The sequence below is a fragment of the Artemia sp. Qi Xiang Cuo genome, chromosome 5 (genome assembly GCF_049724085.1).
Source record: "Artemia sp. Qi Xiang Cuo chromosome 5, ASM4972408v1, whole genome shotgun sequence".
NCBI lineage: Eukaryota > Metazoa > Arthropoda > Branchiopoda > Anostraca > Artemiidae > Artemia > Artemia sp. Qi Xiang Cuo.
Genome location: NC_142798.1, coordinates 39,863,739 through 39,878,050, shown reverse-complemented (window position 1 = coordinate 39,878,050; position 14,312 = coordinate 39,863,739). Strand labels below are relative to the sequence as shown.

At 35.0% G+C, this 14,312-nt stretch overlaps 1 protein-coding gene across 3 annotated transcripts in view; it reads left to right on the top strand.

Moving 5' to 3' along the window:
- LOC148952127 (uridine phosphorylase 1-like) overlaps positions 1–13,943 on the top strand; it is a 108,271-nt gene extending 94,328 nt beyond the window's left edge. For all 3 annotated transcript variants that reach the window (XM_089089569.1, XM_089089571.1, XM_089089570.1), the window contains 4 exons: positions 1,022–1,207; positions 6,879–7,017; positions 7,560–7,753; positions 12,438–13,943. In XM_089089569.1, the coding sequence (XP_088945695.1) occupies positions 1,022–1,207; positions 6,879–7,017; positions 7,560–7,753; positions 12,438–12,623 (705 nt within the window). In that variant the 3' untranslated portion in view covers positions 12,624–13,943. The remainder of the gene's footprint in view (positions 1–1,021; positions 1,208–6,878; positions 7,018–7,559; positions 7,754–12,437) is intronic.
- The last annotated feature ends 369 nt before the right edge of the window (positions 13,944–14,312 follow it).

Sequence of the window (14,312 nt, the reverse complement as noted above, 5' to 3'; positions counted from 1 at the left end):
AGTTGGAACCTTCAGGGCATGTTGGGGGGGATGTTGGAAAGTGCTTGGAGAGAAAATGGCCCCCCTTATCGTTTTTAGATGTCTTCCACATAAACACTGATCAAAATTTTGAAATAGCTACTTTCTTTAAAATAGCCAAAAGGTCTAATAATTATGCCTCCTTTTACGCCTTGCCCCCCGCACCCCGCGGGGAAAGGGTTGTACAAGGTAAAGATCCTCAAGAGCCATTGCTGCTATATAGGGTATCCAAACGACGTTTCAGCTGCTAGAGTCTTTTTTTACAGGGACAAGTGGTAACCATGTCGCCCAGCTTTGCCGCAGCAGGGGTCAATCTCTGGGTCTGTTTTGCCAAGCAGAGCATCAATCCACCGTGTCGCCACAGGGTTTAAAGGGTAGTGAACTATGCAATTTGTCCATTGTTTACATGCAAGATTTGTCATTGGGAAAGGGGGACTGTTTGATCCTGGGTGTGTCCGAAAAGACTAAGAGTATTGAAAGTGAAACTTTTGGGGATGTTATGGGGGGTGTTGAACTAAATCAAAAAGCATTTTGTACATCTAGGTTATAAAAAGGACGTATCTGCAATATCTTAGAAGTGGTTAAGGGTATTAACTTAAAACTTTCATGGTCACTAATACTATTGCGACTGCGACTGCGACAATGACTACTTGTGACCACTACTTGCGATTGCGACTACTTGCGATTGCGACAACTTGCGACCTGTGATTATAACTACTTGGACTGCGACTACTTTTGACTGCGAATACTAAGAACTGCAACTTGTACATTCGAAATAATTGTACGTTCTATGTGCGAAAATAATTGTACATTCTATGTTTCAAAATGAACTCGCAGTATTCAGCTACATACTGTAAATTTACAGATTTCTTTTCATCTGAATCCTTGAAAATAAACAAATTGTAGTTTATTTTATGCTTAGCATGATATTTTAAAACTTGTTTTTCTTTCTTGATAACCCTTTCTTTGACCCTGTAGCTCGTTATATTGTAATTACTTTTAGCATGGTATGGGCATTCCATCTGTTGGTATTCTGCTTCACGAAATAATCAAATTGATGTACCATGCACGAGTCAAGGATCCAATTTTCTTTAGATTGGGCACATGTGGAGGTATTGGCATTGAAGGAGGCAATATTGTAATTACAGAGGAGGCTGTTGACGGGATGGGCAGACCTTTTCTCGAGCTGGTAAATTGTTGTTTAACTACTCTAGCAATTTTATGACTATTACCGTTGTTATCACCACTATTATTTTTGTTTTATGGCCAAGAAGATGTTTCTTTTAGTCTTTGCAGCAGTAGTATGAAGAACTCCAGGCAAGGCACTAGTCCTTCTCCCAGTTTATTCACTGTGCTTTATACTTCTTTTTTTTATTATTCCAATATTCACGGCACCAGGTACTTCAAAGTATCTGATATGCCGCTATTCATTTACCTCTTTCAATGGCCTCTAGGTTTTAAATGTCTATTGAACCTTCTTTTGAAGGTGTCAACAGAGGGATTTTCAGGGATAATATCCGCAGGGAGATCGTTCCAGATAGAAGTGCAACGCCGGATACTGCTGTTTAACAGCTGCAATGGTGCCAATTGGAGGGGACAAAGGGGACATTTGTCCTTCCTAGTTTTTTTTGGTTTTACTACAAGACTTCGAAAATACATTTTTCTTGGTATTTTAATTAAAAATGATCTTTTTTCGTATTTTCATTGTAAAATAGAAAAAAAAACTGACCCCTCCCCTCCTCAATATTCTCGTGAATTGGTACCACTGAACAGTTACTTGATGGAAACCATAAATGCCTTTAATGGAATGTTGCCATCAGTGAGTTAGTTTAAGAGGGATATATAGCACTAGACAAATTTATTTTTTAGAAAATCTTATCTTAATGGTTCCTCATTCTAGTGATCAGGGTGAGCTGTGAAACCCACGTCTTTACCTCGTCGTATTGACAAACTCCTTAAAAATATACGTGTTGGTAAAAGACAGTCAGTTCAATTCAGTTTTCAATTTATTAAATACTACAATAAATACATATATACACTTAAGCGCTAGAGGTCCCAAGAAGCATAGCTTGTAGAGGTCATTGGCACCATTCCAAACATTGCCTTTAGATGTAGTAGGTAGTGTTTGACGGTACTATCACTGTCCCAATGGCCCTATTCTCTATCCTCCAAATTTGTAACAAGTGAATTTGGTAACTCTAACAAAAAGTGGGTAGCTATATTCGGCAATATGTTTTATACTTAATACTCATATATAGTGCGTTTCGTTTTAATAACAGATTCTTTCATTTCATATTTTTTTTCATCCTTCACTGGAAGGCTACGAAACTCTTTCATTTTGTTTTCTTTTTTTCGCCTCTTAGAGACAATATACAGTGAGATCTTGCATAAATTATATGTCTTATCAGCAATGAGCAGTGCCAAGTATTTAGTTTCTAGCTTCTGTAGAATTTAATTCGCGTATCACTAGTCCTGGTGTCAATCTGTAGATGTCTCCAAGATAACTTTTCTTCAACTCCAAGTTTGGTAAAGTTCAAACTAACAATCCTAATTTGTACTCTTAAATCCAAAACTTGGTCGGTTTTCAGATCCGAAGTTATGATAATGCGCTTTTAATATCAGGTTCATTTCTTGAAGTTGTTCATTCATATTTCGCACTTACGAAGATGTCTCGAGCAATAAGTCCATCTTGAATTCAATTTCTTTGAGATAATGGACATTAATCATGAGCTTTTTGAAATCTGCAGTAGAAAACTTTCCTTTAAAAGACACTGAGTTTCATCCGTTTTACATGTGCATCTAGGCAAAATCAATTCGATTAAGCAATTCTTTCACTTGCTATTACACTTCAAACAAGCTATTGCTTCGATTTTTGAACCAATACTAATCATTTCAAAGAGAAACATTAGAGCTACTTAAAAATAAAGGATTTTGGATTTTTAGAAATTTTCTTCTCGTCCAGTAGCTATTTTTAATCTTCACGGAACTGTTATTTAATATTTGTTTTTGGGTCTTTATTCATTTCTGAGAGATTTAATTTGAACGTGTGTTTTTATATGCAAATCTGGAACAACTAGTTCAGAATCAGCTTAAAAGCAGAATTGAAAAAACGTTATTTTGAAGTAGCTGTGATGTTTGTTTTCATTTGTTTTATTTATTATTCTTTTTGTAGTCATCTGTTTCTCTCGTTTGACATTTTTTTTTTCATTTTTCATGCCCCCTCTTATTTGGCATTTGATTTTACATCAGCCATTTCAATCTTGTCTGATGCTTATCCTTCCCTTCTCTAAAATAAGAATTTGGGATTAGCATGGTTATGTTAAGCATACTATTGCCATCTATATTATTTGGTGCCATATATTCAGCTCAGATGTCGTTTACTTGGCCTGTTGAGAATCTAAACTTTCGATCCATGTCTTTTGAATGGATTTAATTTTCTGTTCTTATGCCATACAGTGTATTTTTGTAAAATGTACGTATTGTCAACTTGTCTATATTCTGAAACTCCCTGAAAAGGTTAATACTGGTGTTGTCACGCCTAAAGGTATCTGACATATTCACACATCTGTAATAATCGCTATAAGCCCCAATGCTGACGCTTCCTATGAGAATAGATTAGTAAATGGTTTTTGGGATTTATTTTACACTTGGTATGTCAATAAAACTAAAATAATTTACACTATCTTTACCAAAAAAATAATTGTAACATGTCCACCTATTTATTAAAATATATCAATAAAGCCTCTGTTTATATGGGCTTTTGGCGACCTTGCCCCTGAAATCGTAAATACCATTTCACCCTCAGACAAATTTTTTTACCCTTCAGCCATTCTGATTATAATGGCTATTTTGAAATTGAATCCATTGCCATATGGTGCAGTCGGGATAACCGGAGCACATGAGACTTAGAAGGAAGTCAGATAGTGTTCCGATCAGTTTCTACCCTAGAAAGGGGTCTTTTACAACTTTTTCATCTGGGATTAGATGGGCCCTTTTTCTAGTTTCTACGGCAAACTGTACTATATTATGAGGCCGAGAAAAAAATAAAATAAAAAATCATATGTGGAAGACAAATCCATCTTTACCAAATATTCCGTTGTGTATGATAGTCGATATCTTTTGCGTGTTGCACAATTGATGCAGCATGAAACAATGCATATGGAAAACATTTTACCAGAATTTTGTCAAACTAGAAATCTAACAAGATGTGTACGCAAATAAAAGTCACAAAAATTCACAATGGTGGAGCGAAAAGTAAAAAAAAAGCTGTTGAACTGTTTTGTTGAATTAACACAATACAATTTGTGCATGTCAACTTATACAAGGCAGGCAGAGAGGTAAAACTCGTTTTGTCTCCTTTTGCACAGAAAACAAACATATAGTAATAAAAAAAAAATTTACACTTCCAAGAAAAGACAGAAGAAGAGGAGAAAAGAAATGGGGCAAGGAGGGCTAACTGGAGAAAAAAGGTAATAAGGGATAACAATCACCACCAAACGTACAAAAAATAGACTAGTCCGCTACTGTAAGCTAAAAGAACGATCATCTTTCAATTCTTTTTACATGTGAGTAGCAACTGTGATTCATTTACTAAATCACATATTTTGTACTTATTCGCAGGAAGTTTATATCTTGTGCTTAATCTCGCTCTTTATTCTTAACAAACGGGAAATAAACCTGCTCCTAGCTTTCAATAAATGAATATGTTTATTCTCAATCTAAAGTTTCAGTCCATTCAAAAAGTGATCTCTATGCTGGATTTTTGAAAACAGTATTCCTAAATTAAAATGAAAAATGTGTCTCAAATAAAGAATATCAAAAAGTAAAAAGATGTTTTTGTTTCAGATAAGTTTTTAGTCTTCCTTGGGGGTGCTACAAGATGGTCTAAAATTCTTGTTCTTTATTCTGAAGTGTTTTCAGGCCTCGTAGATTTTATGGGAAAGTTAAAATCCAGACTCTCGGACAGTACTTAGAATAACACTCAAATCATGCAAAATATAAAGTTCTTATGATCTTGTACATATGGAAATAAAAACTCTAATATATATAAACAGCCAAGGATCCTGGACACCGTTGCTCCAAGTTTACTAATATGCGCTTTAAATGACAGAGTTGAATCTATATATATGACTAAATATTTATAAACATACACTTTTTTTTTAGGAAAAAATGCCAATTTTAATATTTGAAAAAACATAAGGTTCACTGACTTTGAACGTCTCTCAAAAATCATAAATTCGGAGTTTTTTAATTAGGGATTAATCTATTAGCGCTAAACCAAGAACTTACATTCAGAGCAACAGTTTTCAAGGACAGTAGTAAACTGTCTTCGTCTCCCGCCCTTAAACAAATTAAAAACAATATTGGCAGTTGATCACTTGAAGGCCAGCAAGATCACTTATGTAAGACCAAAAAAAAAATAACGGCGTAAGTACAGATCCCTGAGGAATCACTTGGACTTTAAGACTTCTATGAGATAAATTTTGTCTTTTTAAATCAAGAGCCATTCCACGAACCCCTATATTTTCCAACTAATCAAAAAGAATTGCGTGATCAACTGTATCAAAAGCTTTTTTGTCGTAAAAATATGTTGCTGCCAAATGACAATCATCTAACTCCTCTAATAAAATAAAAGTGATGTAAAGCAGCTACTGCATGCTCCGTTAATCTACCACTCAAAAACCTTACTGATTAGGAGAAAAAGACTTATTCTTTATTAAAAGTGAATTATTTCTACTTTTTATTATCTTTTCAAAATTTTTAGTAAGTAATAAGTCTATAATTGTTTGGTATACCGTTATCACCATTTTTAAACAAGGGTAAAACATTAGATATTCTAAGACTCGTTGAATTTTTGATTCTCAGAGAAAAAAAATGCTTGGTCTTGATTCACTTTACTAGCTTCCTATAACGACGATTTAAAGGCTTATATTATCCTAAATTTTCCTGTGATAAATGTAATACACGTGTCTTTGTTAGATGATCTTCTTCATTTCTAAATTGTAAATTCAAGTTAAGTTTAAAACTATTTATAATAAATTGCTAAATAAGACGTCTCTGGGTGGGTTCAGTGGCCTACGCTTTCATTCAAGTACAATGTCGATACTGCCTGCTATAGTTATACTATCTGCTATATAAGTATAGTATAGGTAGCTAATAAAGAATATAGGTATAATATAGTATAGGTAGTAATATAGTATAGGTATAATATAGTATAGGTATAGTATGGGTAGTTAATATAGTATAGGTATAAGTATAGTATAGTATAGGTAGTTATACTGTCTGCTATATAAGAACTTTAAGAGGGATCAGAGAGACAAGACGGGTAAATAATAGTTTGTTATTCACTATTTATCACAATGGCTATTCTCATGGGCGTATGGAACGGGGGGGGGGGGCAAAGGGGGGCAGCTGCCCCCCCCCCTAGAACATCAAATTTATACTAGATATGGGTTAAAAAGCAGATGGTTGAAAAAGCAGTTGAAAAAAGGTAGGTGGCTAAAAAACAGTTAATAAAAGGTAGATAGTTGAAAAAGCTGGAAATAAACTGCTGGAATGACAGAATAAAAGTCAAACAAGAAGCAATTATCCATAATGTCTTGGAAAGATTAAGTTCTAATCCAAGAAGATTGATTAATGCTGAATCTTATTGATGATTTATGTTTTTTTTTTTTTGGTGGTTACTTATTAATAAGGATTTCATAGGTATGATAGAACTTGCTGGCAATCTAAGGTTTTGTGAACTGCCAATATAGCTTCAGCCCCCGCCCTTCATCAAAGAATCGGCTGCCCCCCCCCCCCTAGAGAAGAAGCTATGTGCGCTCATGACTATTCTCTAATTTTATATTCTTTTTTTGTAGCCCATTCTGGGGAATATAGTCCACCGTCCTGCTAAGCTAGATAGAGATCTCGCTATGGAGCTAAAAGATTTAGCTACGGCAGATGATCCCTGGGAAACACATGTTGGAAAAACTATGTGCACTCATGATTTCTATGAAGGTAAGATTGAATGGAAATTGCTGCTTGTATTGTGTGTTCAACTTGCTTCTTTAAGACTTAAATTCCAAAAACAAGAAATTTCGTTTGTTTATCGGATATTTTTATAATATGCTCTTTTCTTACAAAATGTACTATGACAAAAATTGTATTTCTTACAATTGATATTAACTGTTACAAAGGATTATTTGAGGCAAAAATTATCTGAGAGGTTGAGGTTGGTGATGAACCCTCTCTTAGACTTTAGCTCGTTTATAATATTTAATCTTGCAATTTATTATAATAATAAAAATACATGTATCATGAAAAATAGAGACATAAATTTTAAAATTTCATATATGTATATATATATATATATATATATATATATATATATATATATATATATATATATATTTATTTATATTTATATCTCGCTTCCTCCATCTCTTCCATCGCTTCTTCTCGCTTCCTCCTTCTCGCAATCCCTCTCTCCTCTCTCTCTCTCTCTCTCTATCTATTTTTACGTTCTTTTATTGCTAATACAAATATTCCTTTAATTATAGGTCAAGGTCGCTTAGACGGAGCCTTCTGTGAGTATACAGAAAGGGATAAACTTAATTTTTTGGAGAAAATCCACAAGGATCACATAATCAATATGGAAATGGAATCTTTGGCCTTTGGAGCTTTGACCTATCATGCTGGTATTCGATCAGCAGTAATCTGTGTAACTCTACTTAATCGTCTGAATGGCGATCAGGTAAATTTAAGTGTTTCTGCTGGCCCGAACATTTTTCTCGTTAGTTTTTTACATTATTCCTTGTTTCTAGAGAGTCTTACCGAACACTTATGAGTAACTTGCGGGCTTTAAAGTTATTGTTCTTTCAAACTATACTGCCTCTCTTTTTACAAATAGAGTTGGAATTTTGGCACATATAAACAATGCTGTGAAACTTCTGACTAGAACGGGGAATATCATAAACAAAAAACACAAATATTTCAGCTTTACATCTGTATACCCTCCTCGATGAAAAAAGAGAAGAGAGAAAAAAGAAGAAACGCAAAATATACATGGTGGCAACATAAAACGACAAAGGTCTTTATACATAAAGGATAAGACGTAAAGACCAGAATGAAAAAACTTGAAAAGAAGAAATCAGGTGAATCGGAATGGAATTATTTCGTTCATAATCAGTCTTCTGTAAAGGAGGCTGCTAACTTACCGCATAGACACCTCGTAAATGTTTTTCAGAAGTGACAATAAAAAAACCCTATTTGTCCGTTATCAGTTATTCCCTATAACTACTACTACTAACAACAATAACTCAGTGCAGTACCAAACCACCTGAGCCCAACACATCAGGACGCTCCTCTACCATTACAACTATTCAAAGCTTCACTCTGCCCCCCCCCTCCCATGAAGTTCCAGTCTCCTTTAAATTCTTTCTTTTAACCACTACCCACTCAGTTCGAGGTGACCTGCTTTTCGCTGAGCCGCAGTTGGATGGCCAAAAATAATAATCTTTGGAAATATGTCATCCTTCATTCGTATAACGTGGCCTAGTCATCTTCTTCTTCCTCTCATCATAGCCCTAGAAAGGGGAATCAAACCGCATTTTTCGTACAGTTGATTATAAATATACGGTGAGTTAAACGGGCTCCTAAAACTAGCCTCAGACAGATTTTCTTGTTATAACATATTTTCGTCAGCCTTTCAAAGCACCCACGTTTGAGTCCCATGTGGGACTGTTGTTATTACTTTTGCGTCCAATATTCTTGTCTTAGTTCTGAGGCTTATCCTCGTATTCTTCTAAACTTTTTTCAACTACGAAAAAGATCCCGTGCATTGGTTGTTCTAATTTTACATCCTCAATGCATCCATTATTTTTGCTAATAATACTAACAAGGTAAGTAAAGCTATCCACTTGATCGATTTTCCTGTCACCTACCGCCATCTCTTCACACTGAATTATTCATAGCCTAAGTGAACCTTCTTAACAGTAGTTTTCAAGCCTGTTTTTACACCCTGAACTGTCGAAACCTCCAAAAATACATTTATTTGGCTAACGTTTTTATCTGTTTCACTCAAGTCCTGGGTAATCAAAGTCGAGGAGAGTTTTACCTGCCCTTTCGACGCCATGCTGCCCATCGTCATATTTCCTTTAATCTTTAACGTTCATGTTCTTTCAAAAACACGCCATTTTGCGACAAGCTGTTACTTGTACCAAAAGTATAAGGTGCTTATATCATTGCATTTATAAGATTTAGATCTATCCGTTCTTTGAGTCAGAACTAAGATATTACTCTGACTTTCTCTATGAGAATGTGTAAACTTGCTGAAGAGTAAGAAAAATGTCCTCTTTTGCAACTTTCCCACGGATTTTCAGCGTATTTTCCAATCTGACAAAAATTTAGGTTTCCACGAAGTTTTGGTTGTCCAGAATGCACACGGTAACTTATTTGGTTGTTTAGATCGCCATTAGAAGTTGAAAGAAGATTCCGCATGTATACCCATGACGTTTGACTCCAATTACATTTGGAGACTATTCTTTCTTTTTTGAAAATAGAGATCAACCCTCTCCTTTGTGGCCTCCTCTATAATTGGTTCTACATTCCTACAGGCGTGGATAGAAAGCCTCCTTTGCAACGATAATACCGCTTGGTGAGGCGTAAAACAAGATTCAGTCTTCGGTCCAGTCCTATTCAATAATGCCGTTCGAACTGTTACAAAACACAGTTCTCCCAAAGCAAAGTCAATCCTAACCCCAGGTAGGATTCAAGTTAAAATTTGGACTCGTGACCGATATATTTTGAGCAGTATGGAGTTTTGCTATCTTTTTCGAGAATTGGCCAGTTGGTAAATAGAATATGTAAATATTGTGAAATATCGTGGGCTTTTCACTTAGTTGCGTAGTGTAAGTAGTTGAGTTCTGTTGATTTCCTAGCGAGTTTTCTTATTTTGTATGTGTTTTCGCTTTTTTCAATTTTTTCCTTTTTTTCCTCTTGGTTCATTTGTTTTTTACAGAAAGTTGAAATAAATTATTATTATTATTGATATTATTATCAGGAAACCTATGACTATAATTAGATATAGCTGACTTCGTTTGCGCCACCTCAATTATTTCGTGCTATCTGCACGTCTTTAGGGATATATTGCTGACTGCTTTTTGCTCATTACCAGAAGAGATTAAACTCTGTAGAGTTTAAGACCATGCAGTATCTTAAAATCATTTTCCGAATCTCGTCCTTCCTGTCTTATTGACTCACCATCTCAAAGACAGAGGGGTTCTCCCAGGGAACTAGTGGTCTTTGAGAGTTATTGAAAATTTGTGGTTTAACCATGAAATTTGATTGAAAAGACAATTAATTTGTCGGCAAGCTCGTCAATCAATGCGGGTAGCAGCACAGGGAACTCCCAAAGCTGTCAAGTTACTCCGATGATATTTCCTTTGAGCTGATTTCAAGCGTTTCGTAGTAGGTATGTTAGAGTATTTTTAGGGACTGCCCTTTCTTGAATTTTCAAAAAGAAAATTCTGTTCCGTTTAGTCGAAAAAACAAAATTCCATTTTTTAATGATGCAAGTTTCGTTAAAACTGACTGTCTCTATCGCCGGCACAAAATGAAAGAAATTAAATGGTTTTTCTAAGGTTTCCAGGAAATTAGGCGCTGGCTTCTAGTTTTCTGCCGTTTATTCGAGTCTATTATCCAAGCTTATACAAGTTTTGGCAAGACCGCCCAATCAATTCCAAATAGTTTGGCATATATACGCCTACAAAATAAAAGTCGTTTCTGGATAAAGTATTATTGTTTTTTCACTTTGAAGGTATCTGAAAAGGGACGAGATGCTCCCTGCTGACAGCGGAAATTTTCTTTTTATCTTTTTAGAACGTACTTTTTTACGATATACCTGTACTAAAAAGTCAATCATTTGACCCATGAATCATTTGCATGAATCATTTGCCTCAAAGAAATCTGAGACGGATCCTACCAAGCAGATCGGAAATATTTTTTTTGTAAGAAACTATTCTTGAAGCGTGAATCTTTCAAAAGAGAATAAGCCGTTTCTGCCAACAGAATTATTCTTGGGTTTACTTGGACATTATTGGTTTTACTTGGGAGTTATTCTTGGGCATTTGCGAAGAATATTTTTTTTCATAGCAGTAGTAGAAAATAATTGAGTTCTTGTTTTTACAAAAATAAATTTTTTTGGATACTGTGAAACTTGACTCGCAGAAATCTTCACTGGTTGCCTGCTGTCATGTTTTACAGAAATCTAACGCTAACTTCCTGATAATGAACAAACGGGAAATTCTCCTGCATGACAACCTTTCTCTGAAGAAATAATCTTGACAAGAATATTTCTATATATATTCTTTGTTTTCCTAGCAGGAAAATGTTTTGTTTTAGTGACAACAGATCTGTTGAAAATTGTCAAAACGGGCTAGACATGTATCTCTTTTCTAATAGAGAACTCACGACTTTCTTTTTTTCTTTTCTGACTGTACTTGAATGCTTGAATGCTCCATTCATACTTAACCATAGCAGATGTTTTGAGTGTAGCTCTCCCAACCGTCTGAGGCTAGAGCTTCTAGCTAAAATTTTGAGTAGATAGGAAGAGGATCTTGCTATTTTTAATATATATTTTAGTGATATATTAATATATATCTATGTACTACAAATATTGATATATATTATAATATATGCTACAAATAGAGATTTTAAATTTATGCAGAGATTCAACACTCTTTTTTCCTTAATGGCGAGGTTTGGTTGGGATCGATTCATCTTTTTTCAAACCATAAGATTGTTGGCCAAGTATAAACTCATATATATGAAACCGAACTAGTATCTTTTTTTTCGAATACCACACTGCTTTCTATGACGAACAAACAAGTTCATTAGGGATTTATTCCTATTGAACTTTTATTGTTTCAGACTAGTATCAATCGCCAAAATTCCTTTGGTGTCAGAAAAGATGAATTTAAATAACATACAATACTACCCGATTGGCTCTGTTACTTTAATTTGGCTGTGGTTGTTCAAAACATGATGCATTATGCAACAAAAATTTTACAAGAGAGATGAAAAATTAAATATTACGCTTTGGGTGTTCCGACTGCTCAATTAATATATTTAAGAGGTCGATACTAGATAATTCTAGCATCCAAAACTATGATCCATAGTTATTTCTAAAAGCGACATAATGGCTTATAATATATGTTGGAAGGAACAGAAACTTCCAATTATCTTAAAAACAAAATTACATACGAGAAAACGGAACTAGCTAATCAATTGAGCCTGTCAATTTTCTGAGGATAGTATGTAAATGCCAATTTGACAAAAAATAAACTCAGATAGCTTAACTTGTTAACAAATTCGGCATGTTATTTAATATTTGAATATACCTATGATCAAACTGATGTTCTTATTCTGTTTATTTTCAGGTATCATCGACTAAAGAAGTTCTTAATGAGTGGCAGAATCGCCCTCAGATGTTAGTTGCTCGATATATTAAGAAGCACTTGGAAGATGATAAAATTGCTGTGGAGCTATCTCCTCCCTCGCCAGCTACTGTCAAAAGCCCGAAAAAGATGCGCATCGTTCGGGAAGAATCTCAAAGCTATGAATAGACGAATTTTTTTTGACAACCTCGCTATTCAGAAAGTAACCAGTCGATACGAACCTTGAACTATGAGAATTTGGCCTTAAAATAGGAGGGAAAAAAGGAAATCTAATGGCATCGATTTTAATGGCGCGGAAACTCTCGCTACTTAAAGAAAGGAAAGTTCTTTTTAAGTAACAAGACTTTCCGTTGCTTTCGTTACTTCTCATTAAATAAAAATTACTTTATGAAATCCCAATGAACTTAGCAGTTGAATAAATACCCACTGTATGATGAGTCACCCCATGTAGTAGACTAGAATTCACCAGAGACCCTATTGATTTCATAAGATAAGAAATGACTAATGATCTTTTACTTAAACCCTGCAACGGAGGTCAACACTGTGCACAAGCTTTGTTGATAGGGTCACTAAAACACCCCCCCCCCTGGGAAGAATTTACCACTAGGCCCAGACGCAGGGGCGCACAATGCCAGGGGGCGCAATAAATTATCACTGGGTGATTTTTTTTTTTTCTTAACAAAAACTGGAGTGACGTGTTTATCGTCAAAGTGCCAGGTGCACTTCGCCGCCGCGCTGCCTTTTCACAGAAAAGTGATTATAAAACAACATGAATTCCTTGGCCACTGATAAACTGTCAGATGTCTCCAAAGAATGGCAGTTGAGAGTTCGATATCACCTCTCTCTTTCATTACTTTTGGCTCATCAGTTGCGTTCTGTTCAGTGTTTCCACTATCCCCAAATTTTCGAGGATTTCCCAGAAGATCTCGCAAAAAACGGTGCGGCAAAAACGCTTGGGCTGAGAAGCGTCAAAGCTTTAAATCTGCCCTTACCCCTCCCCGCTTTATAGCATTTTACAAAATATCCCCCTTTTCTCAATATGTCCAAAAATAAAATTAAGATTTTACCTGCACAGAAAGCTTTATACGTAATCCGCGTATACATATATTAATAGAAATAAATAAATACTAATACTGATAAACAATAAATAAGCATTACTATAGTATCAAATAATTAATTAAATCATCGAAAAAATCAGATGACCAAAGGAAATATTGATATTAAGATAATGATATTTGAATACCTGAAAACTAGTTCAAGGAGTGAGTTGACGGTCCTTACTGTGTCTCAATTTCTTTTTTAAATACTGGAATCTGGTTTCATTCTTTTTTAATAACTATATCGCACGAATCTCTGTTATTGCTATTTTAGATTCGTAAGTTTTATTATCTATTTGTGTTCCTATTTTTTAATTTATGTGTTACTGTTTTGATTTTTAATCTGATTGTGTGAAGTTCTAAAGCAAATAAATTAAAAACTACGTTCTTACTTAATGTAATTTTGCAGGTTTATTCTATATAATGTTTCGAGCTTTCCGGGTGTCAGTCAACTATAAGTCTTAACCCTTTAGCCACGAGCCTTTAGAAATTTAAAACGGATGAAAACTAGAAATTAGGGGGGGGATTCAGGTAATGAAGTAGACGACCATAAGCTCTCTTATAATTGATGAGAATCGGCCAACACCAGGAAATTTTTTTTTGCTGTTCTTTAACGTTTCGCAAAAGGTACACGATGAGAGGCGGAGAGAAGGGATGGGCTTTTCATTTTGTGTCTTCATGGATTCTATATTCAGCATTACCACTACTACTAACAACTGACTGCAGCACCAAGCTGCCTGAAGCCGACGCAGCTACGTAC